The sequence below is a fragment of the Oncorhynchus nerka genome, linkage group LG9b (genome assembly GCF_034236695.1).
Source record: "Oncorhynchus nerka isolate Pitt River linkage group LG9b, Oner_Uvic_2.0, whole genome shotgun sequence".
NCBI lineage: Eukaryota > Metazoa > Chordata > Actinopteri > Salmoniformes > Salmonidae > Oncorhynchus > Oncorhynchus nerka.
The window spans coordinates 8,448,052-8,473,294 of NC_088424.1; the positions used below are offsets into that span (position 1 = coordinate 8,448,052).

Below are 25,243 nucleotides of genomic sequence, written 5' to 3' on the forward strand. Positions count from 1 at the left end.
ATTCCGGAGCGTAGTAAACTTCGCAAGGAAGGGAGTGAGAATAACCAGTGGGCGGGTGAGTGGCACCTTATAAAACAGGAGGGGCTCACCTCATTCACCAGTCAACCGGTCTGTTTCTGACAGATGTTGTGTGATTGGTTCTTCCTAGTAGTGATCCGCCTACCGCGAATCCCATTGTGTTCCATAAAAAATAGTATTTGAATGAACCTCTTTACTTCTGATCTTCTCTGCAGGTAAACTACACGATTCAAAAAGTATGCTAGCATGAATAACCTGTGCACATACAAAGATGGGTATCATGACTGCTCACTTTTATCTTGACCACATTGTGCAATGCAACAAATTCAAGAGAAAGGGGTGCAACCAATTTCCTTCGTTATTTCCTGTAGTCACAGAAAAGCCATGCACTTTGTGAATACCATGTGATTGACAGGCGACGAGCTAAAAAGGTGCTGTAGAATGTGTTGTTTACCCCTCCCCACCTAGCCCCAAGTGTCATTACCTTCATAAGGCGGTAAACATGTGGCGAAACAATATTATTAAGAGACAAACACTGTTGTGGTAGGTGTATCAAAACTGGAATTCCTCAGCATGCCCCAGTGCTCGTGTGCTGTTCTAAGAGAGCTCCATGTATAAGGACAGAAAAAAAAGTCTGGCACCAAAAATAGCTTTGTTCACATGGAAATGACCTGGAGGGAAGAAGAACAGAAAGAGAGGAGGCTAGAAAGAGAGGGGAGAAGGAGAGACTAGAGACAGAGGAGAGAGAGAAAGGGAGCAAGAGAGAGATGTCTGTATTTTGCACCGGGGGATAGGAGGAGAGTAGAGGAGAGGAGGGTAAAGCTTTATCTCCACAAACCTGTCCTGTCTCATCAAGCCGAGCCACCGCGTGTCAAGGTGTCTAAATCTTAATCTCCAGCATGAGCAAGAGCCTGGCTCAACGGCTACCTCCGGCTCCTCTCCTAACGGTTTCACTGTATGAAATATCATCAAGCTATTCTCCCTTCTCCAGAAGAACTATGTCAATTCCCCGTCGTCACTCATCCTCCTCGGGCTAATGGAAAATCTCAGGAGAGGGCCTGGGTCCCAAAGAACAAACTATTCCCTATATAGTGTACTTCTTTTGCCCAGGGCGCATAGGAAAGCCCCCATAGGGCCCTGGTCAAAAGCAATGCACAATATATGGAATAGGTTGCCATTTGGGACTCAAACTGAGACTGCGCGAGGCGTCTGGGGAGTTTGTAGTACACAATATTACCCATGTTACAGGCTCTGGCTGGGCCAGTCAAGAACATTCAGAGACTTGTCCCGAAGCCATTCCTGCGCTGGCTTGGCTATGTGCTTAAGGTCATTGTCCTGATGGAAGTTGAACCTTCGCCCCCAAAATGAGGTCCTGAGCGCTCTGGAGCAGGTTTTCATCAAGGATCTCTGCACTTTGCTCCGTTCATCTTTCCCTCGATCGTGACTAGTTTCCCAGTCCTTGCCGTTGAAAAACATCCCCACAGAATGATGCTGCCACCACCATGCTTCACCGTAGGGATGGTGCCAGGTTTCCTCCAGACGTGACACATGGCATTCAGGCCAAAGAGTTCTTGGTTTCATCAGACCAGAGAATCTTGTTTCTTACGGTTTGAGTCCTTTAGGGGCCCTTTGGCAAACTCCAAGTGGACTGTCATGTGCCTTTAAAACCTGTTACGGATGTTGGTTCCTGTACAGGAACCAAATCAGCGGAAATTTCAGAGCACCACCTATAGTACTCGATAAAACTCAAACTTTCATTAAAACACACACGCAAGATACTCAATTAAAGCTACACTCGTTGTGAATCTAGCCAACATGTCAGATTTGTAAAATGCTTTTCGGCGAAAGCATGAGAAGTTATTATCTGATAGCATGCACCCCCCGAAATACCTGAACGAGACCTAAACAAAAGATTTTGCGGTAGCCGGCGCTACACAATACGCAGAAATAAAATATAAAACATTCATTACCTTTGACGAGCTTCTTTTTTGGCACTCATATATGTCCCATAAACATCACAATTGGGTCTTTTTCCAGATTAAATCCGTCATTGTATACCCAAAATGTCATTTTATGAAGGCCGGTCTGATCCAGGAAAATTCACCTTTACAAGACGCAACGTCACTTTTTAAAATTAAAAAAGTTGCCTATAAACTTTTACAAATCACTTCAAACTACTTTTGTAAACCAACTTTAGGTATTAATAAACGTTAATAATCGATCAAATTGATCACGGGGCGATCTGTATTCGATAGCAGCAAGTCTTGAAATCATCGTCCATTTTTCCACTTTCATAACTTCCTCCGGTGCACCCCAAGACAGGAAGTGCCTATACGTCATCTCACCAAGGATAAACCAGCCATGAAATGCCAGTACTGGCGACATCGTGTGGAAGTTGTAGGCATTGTAATGGGAACCTCATCTATTTTCTATCGCCTTAAACAATTCATTGACTGGCGGATGAATATTTTTTTGTGTTTTTGGTGAACAGTTTTCCCTGGGATTTTTACTCCTAAACACATTCTGTTATAGCCACAGACAGTTTTAGAGACTTCAGAGTGTTGTCTATACACACATACTTATCATATGCATATACTATATTCCTGGCATGAGTAGCAGGATTTTGAAATGTTGCGCGATTTTTAACAAAAAAGCTGCGAAAAGCTGCGAAAATTTGCATCATCCCTAACAGGTTTTAACTGAGGAGTGGCTTCAGTCTGCCCACTACTATAAAGGCCTGATAGGTGGAGTGCTGCAGAGATGGTTGTCATTCTGGAAGGTTTTTCCATCTCCAAAGAGGAACTCTGTCAGAGTGACCATCGGGTTCTTCGTCACATCCCTGACCAAGGCCCTTCTCCCCCAATTGCGCAGTAGGAAGTGTCTTGGTGGTTCCAAACATCTTCCATTTAAGAATGGAGGCCACCTTGTTCTTGGGGACCTTCAATGCTGCAGACATTTTTTGGTACCCTTCCCCAGATCTGTGCCTTGAAATAATCTCTGAGCTCTACGGACAATTCCCTATGGCTCGGTTTTTCCTCTGACATGCACTGTCAACACTGGGACCTTATGTCGACAGGTGTGTGCCTTTCCAAATCAAGTCCAATCAATTTAATTTGATTGTGCTAGCACATGGAGTGCCAGATGGGCAGGGTTCGCATTTTTAGGACTATTGATTCCATAAGTTACCGGAAAAGCTAAATCAAGCCTAGCTAAAATATTTGAACTTATCTCTTGACTAACTGATATCTTAGACAAGAGGAAATGACAGAGTGATCGAACCCTTGCCTCAAGGGGCAATATTTTGTTTCTTAGTTCAAATTACCGAAGGGATTATATACAAATATGCAAGTCTATTTAGATAAAAACATCTGCTAAATGGAATATTATATAATTAAAGAGGCAATCTGCGATGGCAACATCCATGTTTGGACTTTTGCATTTATGTTATATAGCATTTGATTATTGAAAAATAGAATGTAAAATGCCTCTGGAACTTAGTTCAACTGTCTAACCTCACCAGAACCCAAAATATAATGATGTTTTACTGCTTTGTTCGTAAATAAACACTAAACAAATCAAATTTTATTTCTCACATGCGCCAAATACAAGTGTAGACCTTGAAATGCTTACTTACAAGCCTGTAATTCTATTCGTAATTCTATTTCTTGAACTGCATTGTTGGTTAAGAAAATATTCACTAAATAAACTAAAGTAAAAGGTCAAATAAAAAGATAAATAAAAAATGCTTAAAACTATCATTTTGATCTCATGGACAGTCAGTCCTTGCATCCATAGGTCTGTCTATGAATTTGAGAGTGGTTGCATTTTTCCAGCCCCATCCCTCAGCTGTTTGCCATATCTGTGGCCTGTTTGTTGTGATTTTAACTGCAGATGACTACTTTAAGTAGACAAGTTGTGACAGTCAGGACCACCTCCCAGGACTAATTGTTGATTTATTGATGTTAGTGCATAAATATATATTTCAATGTCTATGACTGCCATGTGGGTATATACATTTTTTATGTACCTGTCTAGGTCCTCAGCATCCTGCATGTTGAACAGCATGGAGGGGATGAGTTTGTCCATGTGCTGGGGCTCCCAGATGATGGCCTGAAGCTCATCGTTCACAGTCTTCCTCACCACACCCTGCAGTCCTTTGATACCGGCCACACGGATCCTAAACAGGATACACACACACTTTAAATATTATATTTGAAGGACTTAGACATTTCAAAGGTCACAGTTTATTGGGAAAGCATTCAGACGCCTTCCCTTTTTCCACATTTCTGACACGTTTCAGGAAACTATGCGTATGTCGCAAGTCACTACTTCACAGGAGAGGCATTTCTTTTTAACATTTGTTTTTTGGCAGAAATGCCTTCTGGAACATGTGAACTTCCATGTGCCTTCATAACAAATGTAAATGGCCATCTGTAAATGAGAATAAATGTAAAATTACGAGACAAGTTTATTTAGCCACGGAAAAGACTGGAACCTTCCCGCTAGCCATGATTGGCTGAGATAGATGGGCTGGACATGGCGAAAGATTAGTTTGGATTGGCCTGCCATGCAGGGGGCTTCTATCTATTTATTTATCCATTATTTTACCAGGTAAGTTGACTGAGAACACATTCTCATTTACAGCAACGACCTGGGGAATAGTTACAGGCGAGAGGAGGGGGATGAATGAGCCAATTGTAAACTGGGGATTATAACATGAGCTGATCAGTATGTGTAGGCAATCCTTTCTAACACATCTTTGTTTGAAGATATCACATAGTAGAACAGCAAAAAAGTGTGGCTCTCCACTTTCTGGAGGGCCGAGATGTTAAATCAGTGGAATGCCCAGTGGAAGCAGAGCGTGATAGCTAAGGAACTGGAGAAAATCCGGCTGTTTGATTGCAAATATATAGAGGGAGTTGAATAGACAACACAAAGAAGGCTGTTGCATAACAAACCGGTCTCCAGATTACATCTTCAAACTAAGGGCAACCATGGTATCCGTGACAGAGAGGGAGAAGAGTCCATCCATATGGGTAAAATAGTCCAGCTAGCGACATTTTCAGATATAATATGTTTCTAATTTATCAGAAAGTCATTTTCATTGCAAGTTAAAGCGTACTGTTAGCTAGCTAGCTAATGTTAGCTGGCTTGCTCGCTAGCTAGCTAACGTTACATGTATGATCTTTGTAGTAATATTACTTGTATCATTTGCATTGCTAGTTATAGCCTAATGTTAGATAGCTAGCTAACATTGAACCGGGTTGGTTAGCTACCTGCAGATTCATACAGGGTAGTATAAATCAGGATTATGGTTCATTGTTTAGCAAGCTAGCTACATGTCTAAACAAAAGACTCCACTATGCAAGTATCAATTTCACTACACCTTCTGTAACCTGTGCATGTGATAAATCAACTTTGATTTTATTTTTTTCTATGTGTCTACCAGACGGTAATGTGAAGAACATGACCTGGACCAGAGTCAAATTAGGATATAATGTTAGGCCAACAAGACATAGTCCAAATGGGGCGGCAGCGTAGCCTAGTGGTTAGAGAGTTGGACTAGTAACCGGAAGGTTGCGAGTTCAAACCCCCGAGCTGACAAGGTACAAATCTGTCGTTCTGCCCCTGAACAGGCAGTTAATCCACTGTTCCCAGGCCGTCATTGAAAATAAGAATGTGTTCTTAACTGACTTGCCTGGTTAAATAAAGGTAAAAAAAATATATAATAATAATAATAAAAAAACTCTGGTAGAATGCCCTCATTTTCTTTCAACAAACTCACAACCGCAAGATATTTTCTGTAATTGGCTCGTCATTAACTAGTAAATAATGATCTTGTTGTGAGTTTATTTTCCTGTAATAATGAAGACAAATTAGCTAAAGTGAAGAAGTTGTCAGCTATATGATATGGTCATTATTTGAACTGACTAGCCAGCTAGCGTAACATTAGCTAGATAGCTAAGAAGCAAGAAACAAACCAAAACATTGTTTAGAAAATTGCTAGATTGACATATACTGAATATATATTTAAACAGGTGGGTTAATTGGTGTTAAAATACATTAGTTATGCTATTTTGGACAAACAGGCAGCCTGTAGTTTTTGTATTTATACTGTTTTATAACGAAAACGACAAGTTTGATGATGTTGGGCGACAATAGAATGTTCACGATGTAACTGCGACAACTATCGATAGATGTGGTATAAACCAGTCTTCAGTCTTAAAATGTTGGGTTGCTTAGTACATGACATCACATGTGAATCCTTAAAGAAATGGGTGGGTCTAAGGCTTAAGAGGAACGATGCTGAATGGGTGTAGACAAAGAGCTCTCCAGTAGGTTTACCAAACACTCAAGGGCCATTTTCTCAAAAGTGAGGTCCCAAGTTTATCAACTTCCAAAGCAGAATTACTTTCCCAATGTTCCCCAACTGTAGTGTATGATATACCATTTTCTAGCTCTGAGTCTTTACTTTTATCCAATGTAAAAAACATTTCAAATTTTTCTACATATCTAAATGTTGAAAGTGCGTAGGCGACAGAGAGAAACAAAATGGTGCAGTTTGTGTAGCCATGTGGCGGAGTGTGATGTGGGCACTGGGGTGTGAGAAGGTGGATCTGGGCAGGTGTGATGTCGATGTTTGTGTGTGTGTGTGTCTGTATGCTGTCATTTGATTGTGTATGTTTTGTATTGTTTAAAAACATTTTCTTAATGTGTTAAAAAAATAACAAACCAAGACTGTTCTAATGGCAGGCTTGGTTGTAGCTAGATATTTCCGAGTCGCGTATGGGTCAATTTTAGCATTTTCCTAACATTAATGTCCTTCTCCTAACCTGACACGCTAATTCTCCTAACTTGCAGTTTACATTCTCCTAACCTGCTGCGAAAAGTCACATCTGCTAGTCAAAACCGGCAGACCTGCCCTGAGAACAGTGCAAGTATCCACTAATGCAATACATCTTGAATAAACATAGCCAGAAATCGAATTAACCTTAGCCAGAAATCTAAATGGCAATGAGGAGTACACCACATCTGTCATTGGCGTCATCAATAAGTGCATCGATGACGTCGTCCCCACAGTGACTGTACGCATCTACCCTAACCAGAAGCCATGGATTACAGGCAACATCCGCACTGAGCTAAAGGCTAGAGCTGCCGCTTTCAATGAGTGGGACTCTAACCCGGAAGCTTATAACAAATCCCGCTATGCCCTCCAACGAACCATCAAACAGGCAAAGCATCAATACAGGACTAAGATCAAGTCGTACTACACCGGCTCTGACGGTCGTCAGATGTGGCAGGGCCTGCAAACCATTACAGACTACAAAGGGAAGCACAGCTGAGAGCTGCCCAGTGACACGAGCCTACCGGACGAGCTAAACTACTTCTATGCTCGCTTCGAGGCAAGTAACACTGAGAATGCATGAGAGTATCAGCTGTGCCGAAAGACTGATCACGCTCTCCGATGTGAGTAAGACCTTTAGACAGGTCCACATTCACAAGGCCGCAGGGCCAGACTGACTACCAGGCCGTGTACTGCGAGCATGCGCTGACCAACTAGCAAGTGTCTTCACTGACATTTTCAACCTCTCCCTGTCCGAGACTGTAATATCAACCTGTTTTAAGCAGACCACCATAGAACGCCAAGGTAATCTGCCGACCCGTAGCACTTACATCTGTAGCCATTAAGTGCTTTGAAAGGCTGGTCATGGCTCACATCAACACCATTATCCCAGAAATCCTAGACCCACTCCAATTTGCATACCACCCTAACAGATCCACAGATGATAAAGTCTCTATTGCACTCCACACTGCCCTTTCCCACCTGGACAAAAGGAACACCTATGTGACATTGCTATTCATTGACTACAGCTCAGCATTCAACACCATAGTGCCCTCAAAGCTCACCAGTTAGCTAAGGACTCTGGCACTAAACACCTCCCTCTGCAACTAGATCCTGGACTTCCTGACGGGCCACCCCCAAAACAAATAATTCCAGCAATATTGGTGGTGGGATGAGGTCTCTCTGCAGAGAATGAATCATAGTCATCTGAATATATTCCTGGTGTCTTTATTAGATTAAGGAAGAGCAGGCATCTCTGGTGGAGTAGGCGTCCCTATAAAGCGCCTGCGTATAAAGCCATGTATGCACCACCACTGTTCTAGAGATTCTTTCACTGGTTGGTTGGATTGCTAGTGTTTGGTCTGTTCAGTGTGTTATCTAATAAACGCTGCGCTGCCTTTCTTTCCACTGTTATGGGTATTCTTTGGTTGTTTACTGTTGCTTTCTTTCTATCATCTCATGAAAGTAGCGCCCTATGGAACGGTGATTTGTAGATGAATAGGATTAGTATAACAAACAGTAAGCCTGGCTACTGTATGTAATTAACTAGCCTACTACTTAGATTTACATTCTCCATTAAACACTTTTTGTTGGTGGCCCATTCTTTTATGGCATGAAAATCTGTGTGTAGCTTTAAAGGGATACACTGATGAACCAAAATTACAACTTTACATATTTGCTTCCTTACTTGTCTATGGACAAGGAGAAAATGGCAATATCCTCCCAGTGAGCATAATTTAATTCAAGTGAACAATTCCTTTAATAATTTTTTTGTTCAAGGTTTATTTTCAAGCCTGTTATTTCCTCACCTGGTTCTGGTCTCAGGGTCTTCATGGGTTGAGTGGCACATGGCGCTGAACTGGGAGACAAAGAAGTCATAGCGCCGGTGGTAGGACGGTGTGTCCTCCTCGATGTTGGCAAACTTGACAAACTGTTGGAGGCAGAGACTAGAGTAAATGGAAATTCTAACGACCCAATTAACTTATTGGAAAATACAGTACAGTATCAGTCAAAAGTTGACACCTACGCATTCAAAGGTTTTTCTTTATTTTTACTATTTTCTACATTGTGAAGACATCACAACTATGAAATAACACATGGAATCATGTAGTAACCAAAACAATGTGTTAAACAAATTAAATTATATTTGAGATTCTTCAAAATAGCCATAACTTGACAGCTTTGCACACTCTTGGCATTCTGGAAACCAGCTTTATGAGGAAGTCACTTGGAATGCATTGCAATTAACAGATGTTAATTTGTGGAATTTTTTCATTCTTAATGCATTTGAGCCAATCAGTTGTGTTGTGACAAGGCAGGGGGGAAAACAGAAGATCGCCCTATTTGGTAAAAGACCAAGTCCATATTATGGCAAGAACAGCTCAAATATGCAAAGAGAAATTTAGACATGAAGGTCAGTCTGGAAAATGTCAAGAACTTTGAACGTTTCTTTAAATGTAGTCGCAAAAACCATCAAGTGCTATGATGAAACTGGCTGTCATGAAACTGGCTGTCACCGCCACAGGAAAGGAAGACCCAGAGTTACCTCTGCTGTAGAGGATACGTTCATTAGAGTTACCAGCCTCAGAAATTGCAGCCCAAATAAATGCTTCAGAGTTCAAGTAACATCCACATCTCAATATCAACTGTTCAGAGGAGACTGAGTGAATCAAGCTTTCATGGTCAAATTGCTGCTAAGAAACCACTACTAAAAGACATCAATAAGAAAATGAGTCTTGCTTGGGCCAAGAAACACGAGCTATGGACATTAGACTGGTGGAAATCTGTCCAAATTTGACATTTTTGGTTCCAACCGCCGTGTCTTTGTGATAAGCAGAGTAGGTGAACGGATGATCTCTGCATGTGTGGTTCCCACCGAGAAGCATGGAGGAGTGATGGTGAGGGGGTGCTTTGCTGGTGACACTGTCTGTGATATATTTAGAATTAAAAGGCACACTTAACCAGCACCACAGAATTATGCAGCGAAACACCATCCCATCTGGTTTGCACTTAGTCCCACTATCATTTGTTTTTCAATAGGACAATGACCCAACACACATCCAGGCTGGGTAAGGGCTATTTTACCAAGAAGGAAAGTGATGGTGTGCTGCATCAGATGACCTGGCCTCCGCAATCACCCGACCTCAACCCAATTGAGATGGTTTGGGATGAGTTGGACCGTAGCATGAAGGAAAATCAGCCATCAAGTGCTCAGCATATGTGGGAATTCCAAGAATGTTGGAAAAGCATTCTTGGTGAAGCTGGTTGAGAGAATGCCAAGAGTGTGCAAAGCTGTAATCAAGGCAAAGGGTGCTACTTTGAAGAATCTAAAATATATTTTGATTTGTTAAAACTTCTTGTAACTAGGGGGCAGTATTTTCATTTTTGGAAAAATAATGTTCCCAAAGTAAACAGGCTATTTTGTCAGGACAAGATGCTAGAATATGCATATAATTGACGGCTTAGGATAGAAAACACTCTAAAGTTTCCAAAACTGTAAAAATATTGTCTGTGAGTATAACAGAACTGATATTGCAGGCAAAAGCCTGAGAAAAATCCAATCCGGAAGTGACTCATGTTTTGAAAGCTCTGCGTTCCGATGCGTCCCTATTGAGCAGTGAATGGGCTATCAACCAGATTACTTTTTCTACGTATTCCCCAAGGTGTCTACAGCATTGTGACGTAGTTTTACGCCTTTATATTGAAGAATACCCGTAAGCGGCTACATTGTGTATGTGGTCACCTGATGGTTCTCAGAGTGATTCTCGCGTAAACGACAGAGGTAGCCATTTTTCCTTTCGCTCCTACTGAAAAACCAATTGTCCCGGTGGATATATTATCGAATAGATATTTGAAAAACACCTTGAGGATTGATTTTAAACAACGTTTGCCATGTTTCTGTTGATATTATGGAGCTAATTTTGAAGAAGAAAAAAAATCGGCGTTTTCGTGACCGCAATTCCCGGTCGATTTCTCAGCCAAACGTGAAGAACAAACAGCTATTTCGCCTACAAAAATAATATTTTTGGAAATAAGGAACATTTGCTATCTAACTGTGATTCTCGTGAGTGAAAACATCCGAAGCTCATCAAAGGTAAACGATTTCATTTGATTGCTTTTCTGATTTGTGTGACCAAGTTACCTGCTGCTAGCTGGACATAATGCTATGCTAGGCTATCGATAAACTTACACAAATGCTTCTCTTGCTTTGGCTGTAAAGCATATTTTGAACATTTGAGATGACAAGGTGATTAACAAAAGGCAAAGCTGTGTTTCAATATATTTCACTTGTGATTTTCATGAAAAGGAATATTTTCTAGTAATATTTATGTCCGTTGCGTTATGCTAATTAGTGTCAGTCGATGATTACGCTCCCGGATCCGGGATGGGTAGTATGGTTACTACATTCCGTACAGTGGTTTATCCTTTAAAAGTTGCAGTGTACTGCAGCACAGCTTGCATGGTGCCATAGAATTCTATGGCACGTTATTTAAGTGCCAACCACTGGTAACACTAATGCTAGTTAGTGCTAGTTTGACCACCTGAGAAGCCTTCGATAGCCTTCAATAGTGACTGTACTAGGGAATTTTAAACCTTTGTATATGGGACTAATTTTAAGAAATTTTGTCCAACTAATTTGATTAATATTATGGTGTTTCTATTCCAAGAAAATTTAAAAACCCTCTTGGTTTCCGTTAGGATGTAACGGAAAATATGGCGCTGTACAACATGATGGATGGGAGTAGGCTAAAGTACTTCGCTATTTAGCTAAAGAATCCCTGTGTCATGTGGGCACACAGGAGACTAGGGTTCAATTCCCCGACAAAGAGGAAGGAGTATGCTGTCCTTGTAAATAAGAATTTGTTCTTAACTGCCTTGTCTATTTAAATAAAGGTTTCGTTAAGAGCATAATATTCCTAATTGTAGTCTAACCAATACCCAAACAGAGATTCAGTCAAAATAAAAATCTCATTGATTTATCAAGCCCAGGCCCCATGCTTGTCTCAGGGCAGTGCGAAACGCAGCTAAAATAACTGTAGCCTATTGCTTCAAATCCTATTGCCTCTTACTTCAATATGCTCTTTTAATAAAACCTACACCACATTTAGCAGCACATTACTCAACACTAGAGACTCATGTCACCTGCGGTAGACCTACAGCATATCGAAAAATATGACGTCACTCTCCACCAATAATTACATAGGAGGATTCTAAATTAAAACCAAAAGCCACCTCATGAGTCTCCCGGTGGTGGCCGGCACGGGTATCGAACCTGCATCTGTAGCATGACATTTTACACTGCGGGAGCCCACCTCCACAAAGTATTAAAATACAGAGAGGTGTTGGTAAAGGTATATTGTCCTGCTAATCGGGCTACAAGTGTTGGAGAACCTGTTTCAAAATGCCACCAGCTGTCCATCGCTACTGTAAATAAAAACAGTATCTTGTTTACATTCTTTATTCACAAATAATGTGTATCTACCTTTCCAATTACTTTTAGAGTTTGGAATTCATTTGATTAATATTATGGTGTTTCTATTCCAAGAAAAACCCTCTGGGTTTCTGTTAGGATGGAACGGAAAATATGGCGCTGTACAACATTAAGGTCGGGAGTAGGCTACAGTATTGGGCTATGTACCCAAAGAATCAGTGTTGTGCGGGCACACAGGAGACCTGGCTTCACTTCCCCGATGGGTAGGAAGGAGTAGGCTGTCCTTGTAAATAAGAATTTGTTATTAACTGACTTGTCTAGTTAAATAAAGGTTACACTAAGGGCATAACATTTCTACACTATAATTGAGGTCTAACCAATACCCAAACGGAGATTAACTTCTTGCGTCGAGCCATCCCGGATCCGGTATCGTGACTACAGCCTCAAGCTCATTACCATAACGCAACGTTAACTATTCATGAAAATCGCAAATGAAATGAAATGAATCTATTTGCTCTCAAGCTTAGCCTTTTCTTAACAACACTGTCATCTCAGATTTTCAAAATATGCTTTTCAACCATTGCAAAACAAGCATTTGTGTAACAGTATTGATAGCTAACATAGCATTTAGCATAGCATTTAGCGTTAGCATTCAGCAGGCAACATTTTCACAAAAAACAGAAAAAGCATTCAAATAAAATCATTTACCTTTGAAGAACTTCGGATGTTTTCAATGAGGAGACTCTCAGATAGCAAATGTTCAGTTTTTCCTGAAAGATTATTTGTTTAGGACAAATTGCTCCGTTTTCTGCGTCACGTTTAGCTCCGGAAAAAAACCTGTATCCAGGATTGTGTAAATCTATCCGCAAGCTCATTAGCATAACACAACGTTAACTATTCATGAAAATCGCAAATGAAATGAAATTAATCTATTTGCTCTCAAGCTTAGCCTTTTGTTAACAACACTGTCATCTCAGATTTTCAAAATATGCTTTTGAACCATAGCTAAACAAGCATTTGTGTAACAGTATTAGTATTAGCCTAGCATAGGATGCCTCTATTTCAGCATGCAACATTTTCCACAAAAACCAGAAAAGAATTCAAATAAAATAATTTACCTTTGAAGAACTTCAGATGTTTTCAATGAGGAGACTGTTAGATAGCAAATGTTCCGTTTTTACAAAAAATATTATTTGTGTCGACTAATCGCTCCGTTTTGTTCATCACGTTTGGTTAAGGAAAAAATAATTATAATAAGTCATTAAAACGCGAACTTTTTTCCAAATTAACTCCATAATATCGACAGAAACATGGCAAACCGATGTTTAGAATCAATCCTCAAGGTGTTTTTCACATATCTCACATAGACATCACATAGACGATAAAATCCATCGTGGCAGTTTACTTTCTCTTCTGAAGAAATGGAACACGCATGGACCTACAGATTACGCACACAGGACACCGGGCGGGACACCAGGTAAATGTAGTCTCTTATGGTCAATCTTCCAATGATATGCCTACAAACACGTCACAATGCTGCAGACACCTCGGGGAATAGACAGAAACCGCAGGCTCATTCCTGGCGCATTCACAGCCATATAAGGAGACATTGGAACACAGCGCCTTCAGAATCTGGGGCATTTCCTGTATGAAACTTCATCTTGGTTTCGCTTGTTGCATTAGTTCTGGGGCACGCACAGATAATATCTTTGCAGTTTTGGAGACGTCAGAGTTTTGTCTTTCCAAGGCTGTCAATTCCATGCATAGTCAAGCATCTTTTCGTGACAAAATATTGCGCTTAAAACGGGCACGTCTTTTTATCCAATAATGACACAGCGCCCCCATAGGTTGAAGAGGTTAAGTCAAAATAAAAATCTCATTGATTTATCAATGGGCTATTTATCAATGGACTTGTAGATGACCTTGAGCCAGTGGGTCTGGCAACGAATATGTAGCGAGGGCCAGCCGACTAGAGCATACAAGTCGCAGTGGTGGGTGGTATAAGGTGCTTTAGTGACAAAACGGATGGCACTGTGATAAACTGCATCCAGTTTGCTGAGTAGAGTGTTGGAAGCAATTTTGTAGATCACATCGCCGAAGTCGAGGATCGGTAGGATAGTCATATCAGGACGACTACTAAGAGTAAAACACAGCTGGATGTCAGGTATAGGCCTCCTATTTGGCCGACACATACACTTAATGGGGCGGCAGGTAGCCTAGTGGTTAAAGCATTGGGCCAGTAACCGAACGGTTGCTTGATCAAATCCCCGAGCTGACAAGGTAAAAATATGTCGTTCTGCCCCTGAACAAAGCAGTTCCCCGGCAGTTCCCCGGCAGGCCGTCATAGTAAATAAGAATTTGTTCTCAACTGACTTGACGACTTAAATATAGGTTACATTTAACAAAATGAATTACGTTTTAGAACAGAACACACAAATCTATGAAATAACACATATGGAATCATGTAGTAACCAACAAATCAAAATATATTTTTATTTGAGATTCTTTGAGATTCTTCAAATTTGCCTTGATGACAACTTTGGCATTCTCTCAACCAGCTTAACCTGGAATGCTTATCAGTCTTGCTTTTCAGTCTTGGAGTTCCCACATATGCTGAGCACTTGATGGCTGCTTTTCCTTCACTCTGCAGTCCGACTCATCCCAAAAACTCTAAATTGGGGCCAGGTCATCTGATGCAGCACTCCATCACTCTCCATCTTGGTAAAATAGCCCTACACAGCCTGGAGGTATGTTGGTCATTGTCCTGTTGAAAAACAAATGATAGTCCCACTAAGCCTAACCCAGATGGGATGGTGTATCGCTGCAGAATGATGTGGAAGCCACGCTGGTTAAGTGTGCCTTGAATTCTAAATAAATCATAGACAGTTCCACCAGCAAAGAACCCGCACACCATAACATCACCTCCACCCACACTGCGTCTCACAAATACACAGCGATTTGAACCAAAAATGTCCAATTTGGATCCATACCAAAGGACACATTTCCACCGGTCTAATGTCCATTGCTCGTGTTTCTTGAACTAAGCAAGACTCTTCTTCGTATTGGTTTCCTTTAGTAGTGGTTTCTTTGCAGCAATTCAACCATGAAGGCCTGATTCACACAGTCTGCTCTAAACAGTTGATGTTGAGATGTGTCTTACTTTTGGGCGGCAATTTCTGAGGCTGGTAACTCTAATGAACTTATCCTCTGCAGCAGAGGTAACTGTGGGACTTCCATTCATGTGGCGGTCCTCATGAGAGCCAGTTTCATCATAGCGCTGGATTGTTTTTGTGACTGCACTTGAAGAAACTTTCAAAGTTCTTGAAATGTTCCGTATTGACTGACCTTCATGTCCTAAAGTAATCGACTGTCGTTTCTCTTTGCATATTTGAGCTGTCCTTGCCATAATATAGACTTGGTATTTTACCAAATATGGTTGTCTTCTGTATACCAACCCTACCTTGTCACAACACAACTGGCTCAAACACATTAAGGAAAGAAATTCCACAAAATAGGCACACCTGTAATTGAAATGCATTCCAGGTGACTACCTCATGAAGCTGGATGAGAGAATGCCAAGAGTGTGCAAAGCTGTCATCAAGGCAAAGGGTGGCTACTTTGAAGAATCTCAAATGCAATATTTTTTTATTTGTTTAGAAATAAATGGGTTACTACATGATGTGTTATTTCATAGTTTTGATGTCTTCACTATTATTCTACAATGTAGAAAATAGCAACAATAAAGACAAACCCTGGAATGAGTAGGTGTGTTCAAACCTTTGTGGTTTGGTAGTGTATAAACATGCAAATGAGCCAGAGAGAAAGCAATGGGCCTCAATAATGGGTTGGATGGAATGCCTTGCGGCGAGACTTTTACAAACGATATGTGACCCGTTTCAGGATACTAGGCATATGCCGCAAGTCACTACTTCATAGGAGAGACGTTTGAACGTAAACTTAATTTTTTTATCAACATTTTGTTGGGGGGTAGAAATGCCTTCTGTCTTAATAACAAAGTTGTATGATTCAAATAGCTAAATAACGAGCCTTGTTGTTTAAGCCACAGAAAAAGTCAGCAACCTTCCCACTAACCTTGATTGGTTGGGATAATGAGTGGGCTGGACATGCATAGATATGAGTTTGGATTGGTCTGCCATATAGCATGCTTCTGACTATTTGAGGTGGTCAGTAGGTAAACCTGTCTAACGTGGCTTTTTATTATATTGAAACTTAAAGAATAGACTCAACTATCCATTTCAATAGAACATTACTGCAACAACTGTTTCAGAGCACTCTCGTCTGAGTGTACCAGAGCGCAGAATAACTGATGAATTTACAAATGCTCAACACGGGTTGAATATGGCTGGTGTAGGTAAACTTAGGCAAAATAAGCATAATTAAATTGTTGTAAGGAGCACAGTTACAGTCACCAACACTCTAGATAACGTGAAAACAGCCTAACCAGCTCTGCTAGGGCGAGTGAAATAGTCGGACTGTGTTCTTCTAGTTTACAAGATGATGTTTCTGTATGCAGTGCTGCTGCTCTGCACACTGTAGGTAAGTAAAACTTAAATTATGTGTTTTACGTGACATTTTCTTTTCATTAACTTATCTTAATATTCTTGTGTTGTTTGCAGGTGTACTATCCTTCTGACCCTATGCAGCCAGGCCCCATCTACTTTCTAACTCCTCTCAAGTGTGCCTTGTTTGGTGTTTGCTGTGAAGGAAAACCACAACAAGTCAACTACTTGATTGATGAAGGCATGTCATCCAGCAAAGGCAGCAGCGCAGTCATCAACTAAATGCACCATTTCTTCACCAACTACGGAGTTGGGGAAACATGTGTGGACCTGAATTGTGATAACTGCAGTGGCCAAAACGAGAACAAGTTTGTGTTCTGGTATTGTGCCTGGCAGACCATGCACAAAGCACCACCACAGTATGGACCTTCACTTCCTGATCACAGGCCACATCAAGTTAGCCCCAGACTGGTGCTTCGGCCTCATCAAGCAGCGTTTCAGAATGACCAGAGTGAACGCTTTGTCTGAGATTGCTGGTGTTGTGTAGGACAGCACTGTGACAGGGGTCAACATCCCACAGCTGGTTGGACTGGAGGATGGTACAGTGCTGGTGGAAAGCTATGGCTGGCAACAACACCTGACTCCGAACTTCAGGCCGCTGCCACAGTTCAAACAGTACCAGCACTTCAGGTGAATATCATTTTCATTGCATTGTATGAGGTTATTATTCTTATATGAACATGGGAGGTGAATTGATGTTGTAATGTCTTCTACATTTGTTTGTTATTTCCTGTTTCACAGCTTCGATGCTCTGGAGCCTGGTGTTGTCGCCAAGGAGCGTTCAGACTCAGTCGGGACGCTGACATGCTTCCTCCCATAGATGGCCTGCCTTTACAAGCACGACCTGGACTGTACACAGCTAGACAAACTTATGTTTTTGAGAAGATCAGGACATTACATGCCCTGCCCCAAAGTCAAGGGCAGGACAGAAACAGGCTCTCCGAATACAGATTCCCTTGTTCGTGTGTGGTTCGGACGGACCAGTCATCAGCACTATTTGTTGCAGTGCCTCTATTCAAATGACTCTCTCCTAACACACACGCCATACGTTGCTGCTACAATAAAAACATGTTATCCTGCTGCTCAGCCACCTTACCCCTGATTGATAGCATATAACTACCTCATATATCATTGATATTCTTGTATTATATTCTTGTATTATTGTATTATATTGCTAATGGGCAAGTACCCATTTGATTGCACCGTTTACACCCTCTGTAGAGACCCATCCACTTAGCAAGACGTGGCTGGGGTTATAGCATTTCCTTCACATGACCCATCTATTTAGTGTGTCTGGGTAAGCATCATCTAATATTTATAACGTGTTTATGTTTGTACAGTTTCTGTTTACCTGGAATGTTTCCTTATTGTAGGCTACTACCACTTTTAGTCTTAATCTTTACTACACTACTGTTTAGTACATGACCTCACATGTGAATCCTTAAAGAGCTGGGTGGGGCAGGCTTAAGAGGGTGTGAACAATGCTGAATGGGTGTAGAAAAAGCAGAGCTATGAAGTAGGTACCAAAATATTCAAAGGCCATTTTCTCAAAAGTGAGTTTACAAGTTTGTAAACTTTCAAAGCAGAATTACTTTCCCATTGTTCCTCAAATGCAGTGTATGATATACCATTTTGTAGTCTCTACTTTTATCCAATGTAAAAATATATATATATTTGCAACATAAGACCGATTTGAGCCGGTCGGTCGCATATACAAAATGGCACAGATCAATTTCTTTGGCTAGAGTCTGTTTGGCAAAATTCTAATGAAGAAAAAAACATTTGAAGAAAACATAACCATTAAAAATAACTCCCCGTTTTAAACAGCCTTGATTTACACCCAGTAAGATTATTACATAACTAGTGTAGATAATCCATTTATCCAGGGAGGTTTAGCGGTTAGAGAGGTGAGTCAGCAACCGGAGGGTTGCCAGTTCGAATCCCGGGTCAGACGGGAAAAATCTGTGGGAAAGTTGGTATCAAATCCTAGATGCCATTTCCTGCAGTTGTGCACTTAACCTCCCCACAACAACAGCTCCCAGAGCATCCAGTGTAGCATCTCTCCAAAACCTTTATATATGTATGTGTTTCTTTCGGAGGGGTTGGGTTAAAAGTGGAAGTCATACTTTGGTTGGACCAATAAAGTGATCTTATCTTATTTAGAACACCAGGCAGTCACAGTTGAGAGGCATCGAGTCAGAGGTCAACAGCTTTCGCTGCTGTGATTTCACTGGACACGTTCCAGGTTGTTCATCTCATCTTCACTATATTCATTTTTTTCAGATGGAGACAGTGATTAAACCAGGGGCGTAGAGCCTTTAACCGTTTGAATCCCGGGTCTGACAGAAATGATCTGTCGGGAAGTGATCTGATAACAGGAGGGTTGCTGGTATCAAATCTTTAAAATGCCATTGCCTACCGTTGTGCCCTTTAGCAAAGCACTTAACCTCCACAACAACAATTGTCCACGGGCGCCCAGTGAGGCAGACCTGGTCCAACCTGTTTATGTGTGTGTCTTTCAGAGGGGTTAGGGTAAAAACTAAGTCAAAGTTCGGTTGGACATTTTTTTACATTGATGAATAAAGTGATTTTAATCTGTAGTTGCAACCTGAGATTTTATATTTTTTTCTAGGTAGTCTTCATGCAGTCACACCATGCATATCATCTAGAGGATAAATAAATAAACTAGAGGAAACACTTCTATGACGTCTGCAATGAAGGATTTTCCATTCAAAAGAAGATCTGAACAATTAAAACAAATACAAGCTTTTTCTACATGAAAAGAAAAGTAAATTAAATTTGATATGGGACTTTGCCAGGTGTAAGGAAAGGAAGTTACTTTTCAGACTTGTAGAAGTGTAGGTGTGATTTCTGAAGTAGGCGGTGGACAGTGGAGTGGTGAACTAAGGTCACAGCTCCCACTCTTCCTGTCACAATTATTCAAGATAAATCTAACAGTGGGTTTCCATAGAAGAAGACAGGGGTCAATGAAACCTCAAAAGCCATTCATTTTCAATGGAGGAAAGCAAGGTTGGCAGGGGGGACTGTTGTGCAATGCGAGCATGGGCGAGGAAGCGTGAACAGGATGGGACCAAAGTCGGGGAAAGCTGAACTTTATGCAAATACTCAGTGATATTAAACAGTTGAAGCTAACTATAGCTTCCACCCCTCTGGATTGGCTGTTGATACCAAGCACTACCTAGCCTGCTTGCTAGCACCCACATAAGGGCGAAGCTAACGTGGCTATCCAAATTACGTTCATAGGAAACCCAATTTTTATTTAACCTTTATTGAACTAGGCAAGTCAGTTAAGAACAAATTCTTCATTACAATGACGGCCTAGGAACAGTGGGTTCACTGCCTTGTTCAGGGTCAGAACAACAGATTTGGACCTTGTCAGCTTGGGGAATCAATCTAGCAACCTTTCGGTTACTGGCCCAATGCTCTTACCATTAGGCTACCTGCCACACCCACTAAGGCTGCATCCTGATTTCGACCATTTTCCCAAAGTGTCATCATGGATTCAACATTGGTGTTGACTCCCTCTAGACAATGATTTCAACAATCCAATGCTGTTAAATACATGACAGGATGTGTGCAAGTGCACAATTTAGGAGATTGTTGGAGAATCTCAATCTTTGGCCAGGCCCCAAAACTCAAATCAGTTTCCTTCCTTGTATCCAATTTCCTTGATCTGTAAGGAAAGTGGGGGAAGCAATAGGGTCTGAGCCTGACTGTAGCCTGGCTAGGCAGTGTCCATTTTCCACTCGACATGGCAGTCATCTAGTGCTTTTAGGATAAGGACGTACGTTTATTTTCCTTTATTGAGTCAGAAGCATCCACTTCATTGCTTTCTAATGTGGCTTTCTCGGCCCTCTCCCTAGAACAAAGACTCTCCTGTTCCTCTTATGAAGTGGGACTCTGTTGACCATGCTCGGTCAGAAAACAAGAGCTCGGTCCTTCAATGGCTTGCCCTGGAAGTGGAACAACCATGTGGAACTACATAAGCAAACAAGGACTAAAGAGATTGCAAATCACAGCCATACACACAGAGAGCAATGGAGCAGTATTGCTTTGTGAACTTCTCAAATTCATTTAAAATATTCAGGGTATTTTGTGCTATTTTTTTGCCAAGAGAAAATTTATGAAGCATGAAAATGCATGTACGAAAACACCTCAGCAAAAACAACTGCTCTCATGCTCTATAAACATTGAAGGGTTTAAATGACATCCACTGTGCTCTTAATAAGAAGTTACACTGTGTGTCTGTTTTTATAGATTTGTCGAAGGCTTTTGACTCCGTGGACCATGCTGTGTTAGTGCAAAGGTTGAAATGTTACTGGTCATGCTCTAAATTGGTTAATAAATTACCATAGAGTCCATAGAGGTGTGCTCAAGTGTTCCGCAAGGTTCTATTTTGGGCCCACTGTTGTTCATTTTGTATATCAACAACATTGGGGATCTTTTTGAAACAGAGGATGTTCATTTTTATGCAGATGATACTGTTCTTTATTCAAGTAGTAGTAGTTTATCTTTAGCTTTTGAAAATGCCCAAAGAGCATTTAACATCATATAACAGAATGTGTATGATTTAAAGCCGATTCTAAATTCAGGTAAAACTAAATGCATGGTATTTTCAAATGCCAGACATGTTACAAATCATGTCATTGCTACATTGGCTGGACATACTATAGAGCAAGTTTAAGTGTACAAATATTTGGGTGTGTGTGTTGATGAGAAGCTGAGCTTCACTGTGCATGTAGAGAACTGAGAATATGATTTTATTACCGGCATAAGGCTGGTTTTTCTTTTGAGGCCAGGAAGGAGCTGGTACGATGTACATTACTGTCCGTTTATACAGTGGGGAGAACAAGTATTTGATACACTGCCGATTTTGCGGGTTTTCCTACTTACAAAGCATGTAGAGGTTTGTAATTGTTTATCATAGGTACACTTCAACTGTGAGAGACGGAATCTAAAACAAAAATCCAGAAAGTTACATTGTATGATTTTTAAGTAATTAATTTGCATTTTATTGCATGACATGAGTATTTGATCACCTACCAACCAGTAAGAAGCTAGAAGGGAAGCTAGAAACCATTATACACAGGCAGTTAGAAAAGCCAAGGCTAGCTTTTTCAAGCAGAAATGTGCTTCCTGCAACACTAACTCAAAAAAGTTCTGGGACACTGTAAAGTCCATGGAGAATAAGAACACCTCCTCCCAGCTGCCCACTGCACTGAAGATAAGAAACACTGTCACCACTGATAAATCCACCATAATTGAGAATTTCAATAAGCATTTTTCTACGGCTGGCCATACTTTCCACCTGGCTACTCCTACCCCGGTCAACAGCACTGCACCCCCCACAGCAACTCGCCCAAGCCTTCCCCATTTCTCCTTATCCCAAATCCAGTCAGCTGATGTTCTGAAAGAGCTGCAAAATCTGGACCCCTACAAATCAGCCGGGCTAGACAATCTGGACCCTTTCTTTCTAAAATTATCTGCCGAAATTGTTGCCACCCCTATTACTAGCCTGTTCAACCTCTCTTTCGTGTCGTTTGAGATTCCCAAAGATTGGAAAGCAGCTGCGGTCATCCCCCTCTTCAAAGGGGGGAACACTCTTGACCCAAACTGCTACAGACCTATATCGATCCTACCCTGCCTTTGTAAGGTCTTCGAAAGCCAAGTCAACAAACAGATTACCGACCATTTTGAATCTCACCATACCTTCTCTGCTATGCAATCTGGTTTCAGAGCTGGTCATGGGTGCACCTCAGCCACACTCAAGGTCCTCAACGATATCTTAACCACCATCGATAAGAAACATTACTGTACAGCCGTATTCATTGATCTGGCCAAGGCTTTCGACTCTGTCAATCACCACATCCTCATCGGCAGACTCGACAGCCTTGGTTTCTCTAATGATTGCCTCACCTGGTTCACCAACTACTTCTCTGATAGAGTTCAGTGTGTCAAATCGAAGGGTCTGCTGTCCGGACCTCTGGCAGTCTCTATGGGGGTGCCACAGGGTTCAATTCTTGGACCGACTCTCTTCTCTGTATATATCAATGATGTCGCTCTTGCTGCTGGTGAGTCTCTGATCCACCTCTACGCAGACGACACCATTCTGTATACTTCTAGCCCTTCTTTGGACACTGTTAACAACCCTCCAGGCAAGCTTCAATGCCATACAACTCTCCTTCCGTGGCCTCCAATTGCTCTTAAATACAAGTAAAACTAAATGCATGCTCTTCAACCGATCGATGCCTGCACCTGCCCGCCTGTCCAACATCACAACTCTGGACGGCTCTGACTTAGAATACGTGGACAACTACAAATACCTAGGTGTCTGGTTAGACTGTAAACTCTCCTTCCAGACCCACATCAAACATCTCCAATCCAAAGTTAAATCTAGAATTGGCTTCCTATTTCGCAACAAAGCATCCTTCAATCATGCTGCCAAACATACCCTTGTAAAACTGACCATCCTACCAATCCTCGACTTCAGCAATGTCATTTACAAAATAGCCTCCAATACCCTACTCAACAAATTGGATGCAGTCTATCACAGTGCAATCCATTTTGTCACCAAAGCCCCATATACTACCCACCATTGCGACCTGTACGCTCTCGTTGGCTGGCCCTCGCTTCATACTCGTCGCCAAACCCACTGGCTCCATGTCATCTACAAGACCCTGCTAGGTAAAATCCCCCCTTATCTCAGCTCGCTGGTCACCATAGCATCACCCACCTGTAGCACGCGCTCCAGCAGGTATATCTCTCTGGTCACCCCCAAAACCAAATCTTTCTTTGGCCGCCTCTCCTTCCAGTTCTCTGCCGCCAATGACTGGAACGAACTACAAAAATCTCTGAAACTGGAAACACTCATCTCCCTCACTAGCTTTAAGCACCAACTGTCAGAGCAGCTCACAGATTACTGCACCTGTACATAGCCCACCTATAATTTAGCCCAAACAACTACCTCTTTCCCTACTGTATTTAATTTATTTATTTATTTTGCTCCCCATTATTTGTATTTCTACTTTGCACATTCTTCCACTGTAAATCTACCATTCCAGTGTTTTACTTGCTATATTGTATTTACTTTGCCACCATGGCCTTTTTTTGCCTTTACCTCAATTATCTCACCTCATTTGCTCACATCGTATATAGACTTGTTTATACTGTATGTTTGTTTTACTCCATGTGTAACTCTGTGTCGTTGTATGTGTCGAACTGCTTTGCTTGATCTTGGCCAGGTCGCATTTGTAAATGAGAACTTGTTCTCAATTTGCCTACCTGTTTAAATAAAGGTGAAATAAAAAATAAATAAAAATAATTCCGGATCTCACAGACCTGTTAGTTTTTCTTTAAGAAGCCCTCCTGTTCTCCACTCATTACCTGTATTAACTGCACCTGTTTGAAATCGTTACCTGTATAAAAGACACCTGTCCACACACTCAAACAGACTCCAACCTCTCCACAATGGCCAAGACTAGAGAGCTGTGTAAGGACATCAGGGATAAAATTGTAGACCTGCACAAGGCTGGGATGGCATACAGGACAATAGGCAAGCAGCTTGGTGAGAAGGCAACAACTGTTGGCGCAATTATTAGAAAAAGGAAGAAGTTCAAGATGATGGTCAATCACCCTCGGTCTGGGGCTCCATGCAAGATCTCACCTCATGGGGCATCAATGATCACGAGGAAGGTGAGGGATCAGCCCAGAACTACATGGCAGGACCTGGTCAATGACCTGAAGAGAGCTGGGACCACAGTCTCAAAGAACCATTAGTAACACACTACACCGTCATGGATTAAAATCCTGCAGCGCACGCAAGGTCCTCCTGCTCAAGCCAGTGCATGTCCACACCCGTCTGAAGTTTGCCAATGACCATCTGGATGATTCAGTGGAGGAATGGGAGAAGGTCATGTGGTCTGATGAGACAAAAATAGAGCTTTTTGGTCTAAACTCCACTCGCCGTGTTTGGAGGAAGAAGGAGGAGTACAACCCCAAGAACACCATCCCAAACGTGAAGCATGGAGGTGGAAACATCATTCTTTGGGGATGCTTTTCTGCAAAGGGGACAGGACGACTGCACCGTATTGAGGGGAGGATGGATGGAGCCATGTATTGCGAGATCTTGGCCAACAACCTCCTTCCCTCAGTAAGAGCATTGAAGATAGGTTGTGGCTGGGTCTTCCAGCATGACAACGACCCAAAACACACAGCCAGGGCAACTAAGGAGTGGCTCCGTAAGAAACATCTCAAGGTCCTGGAGTGGCCTAGCCAGTCTCCAGACCTGTACCCAATATAAAATCTTTGGAGGGAGCTGAAAGTCCGTATTGCCCAGCGACAGCCCCGAAA

General features: G+C 41.6%; 1 protein-coding gene across 2 annotated transcripts in view; it reads right to left on the reverse strand.

Annotated features, from left to right (window-relative positions):
• efr3a (EFR3 homolog A (S. cerevisiae)) overlaps positions 1 to 25,243 on the reverse strand; it is a 252,918-nt gene that overhangs the window by 132,560 nt on the left and 95,115 nt on the right. For both annotated transcript variants that reach the window (XM_029641973.2, XM_029641974.2), the window contains exons 6-7: positions 8,671 to 8,792; positions 4,046 to 4,195 (exon numbers count right to left, since the gene is read on the reverse strand). In XM_029641973.2, coding sequence (XP_029497833.1) covers positions 4,046 to 4,195; positions 8,671 to 8,792 — 272 coding nt within the window. The remainder of the gene's footprint in view (positions 1 to 4,045; positions 4,196 to 8,670; positions 8,793 to 25,243) is intronic.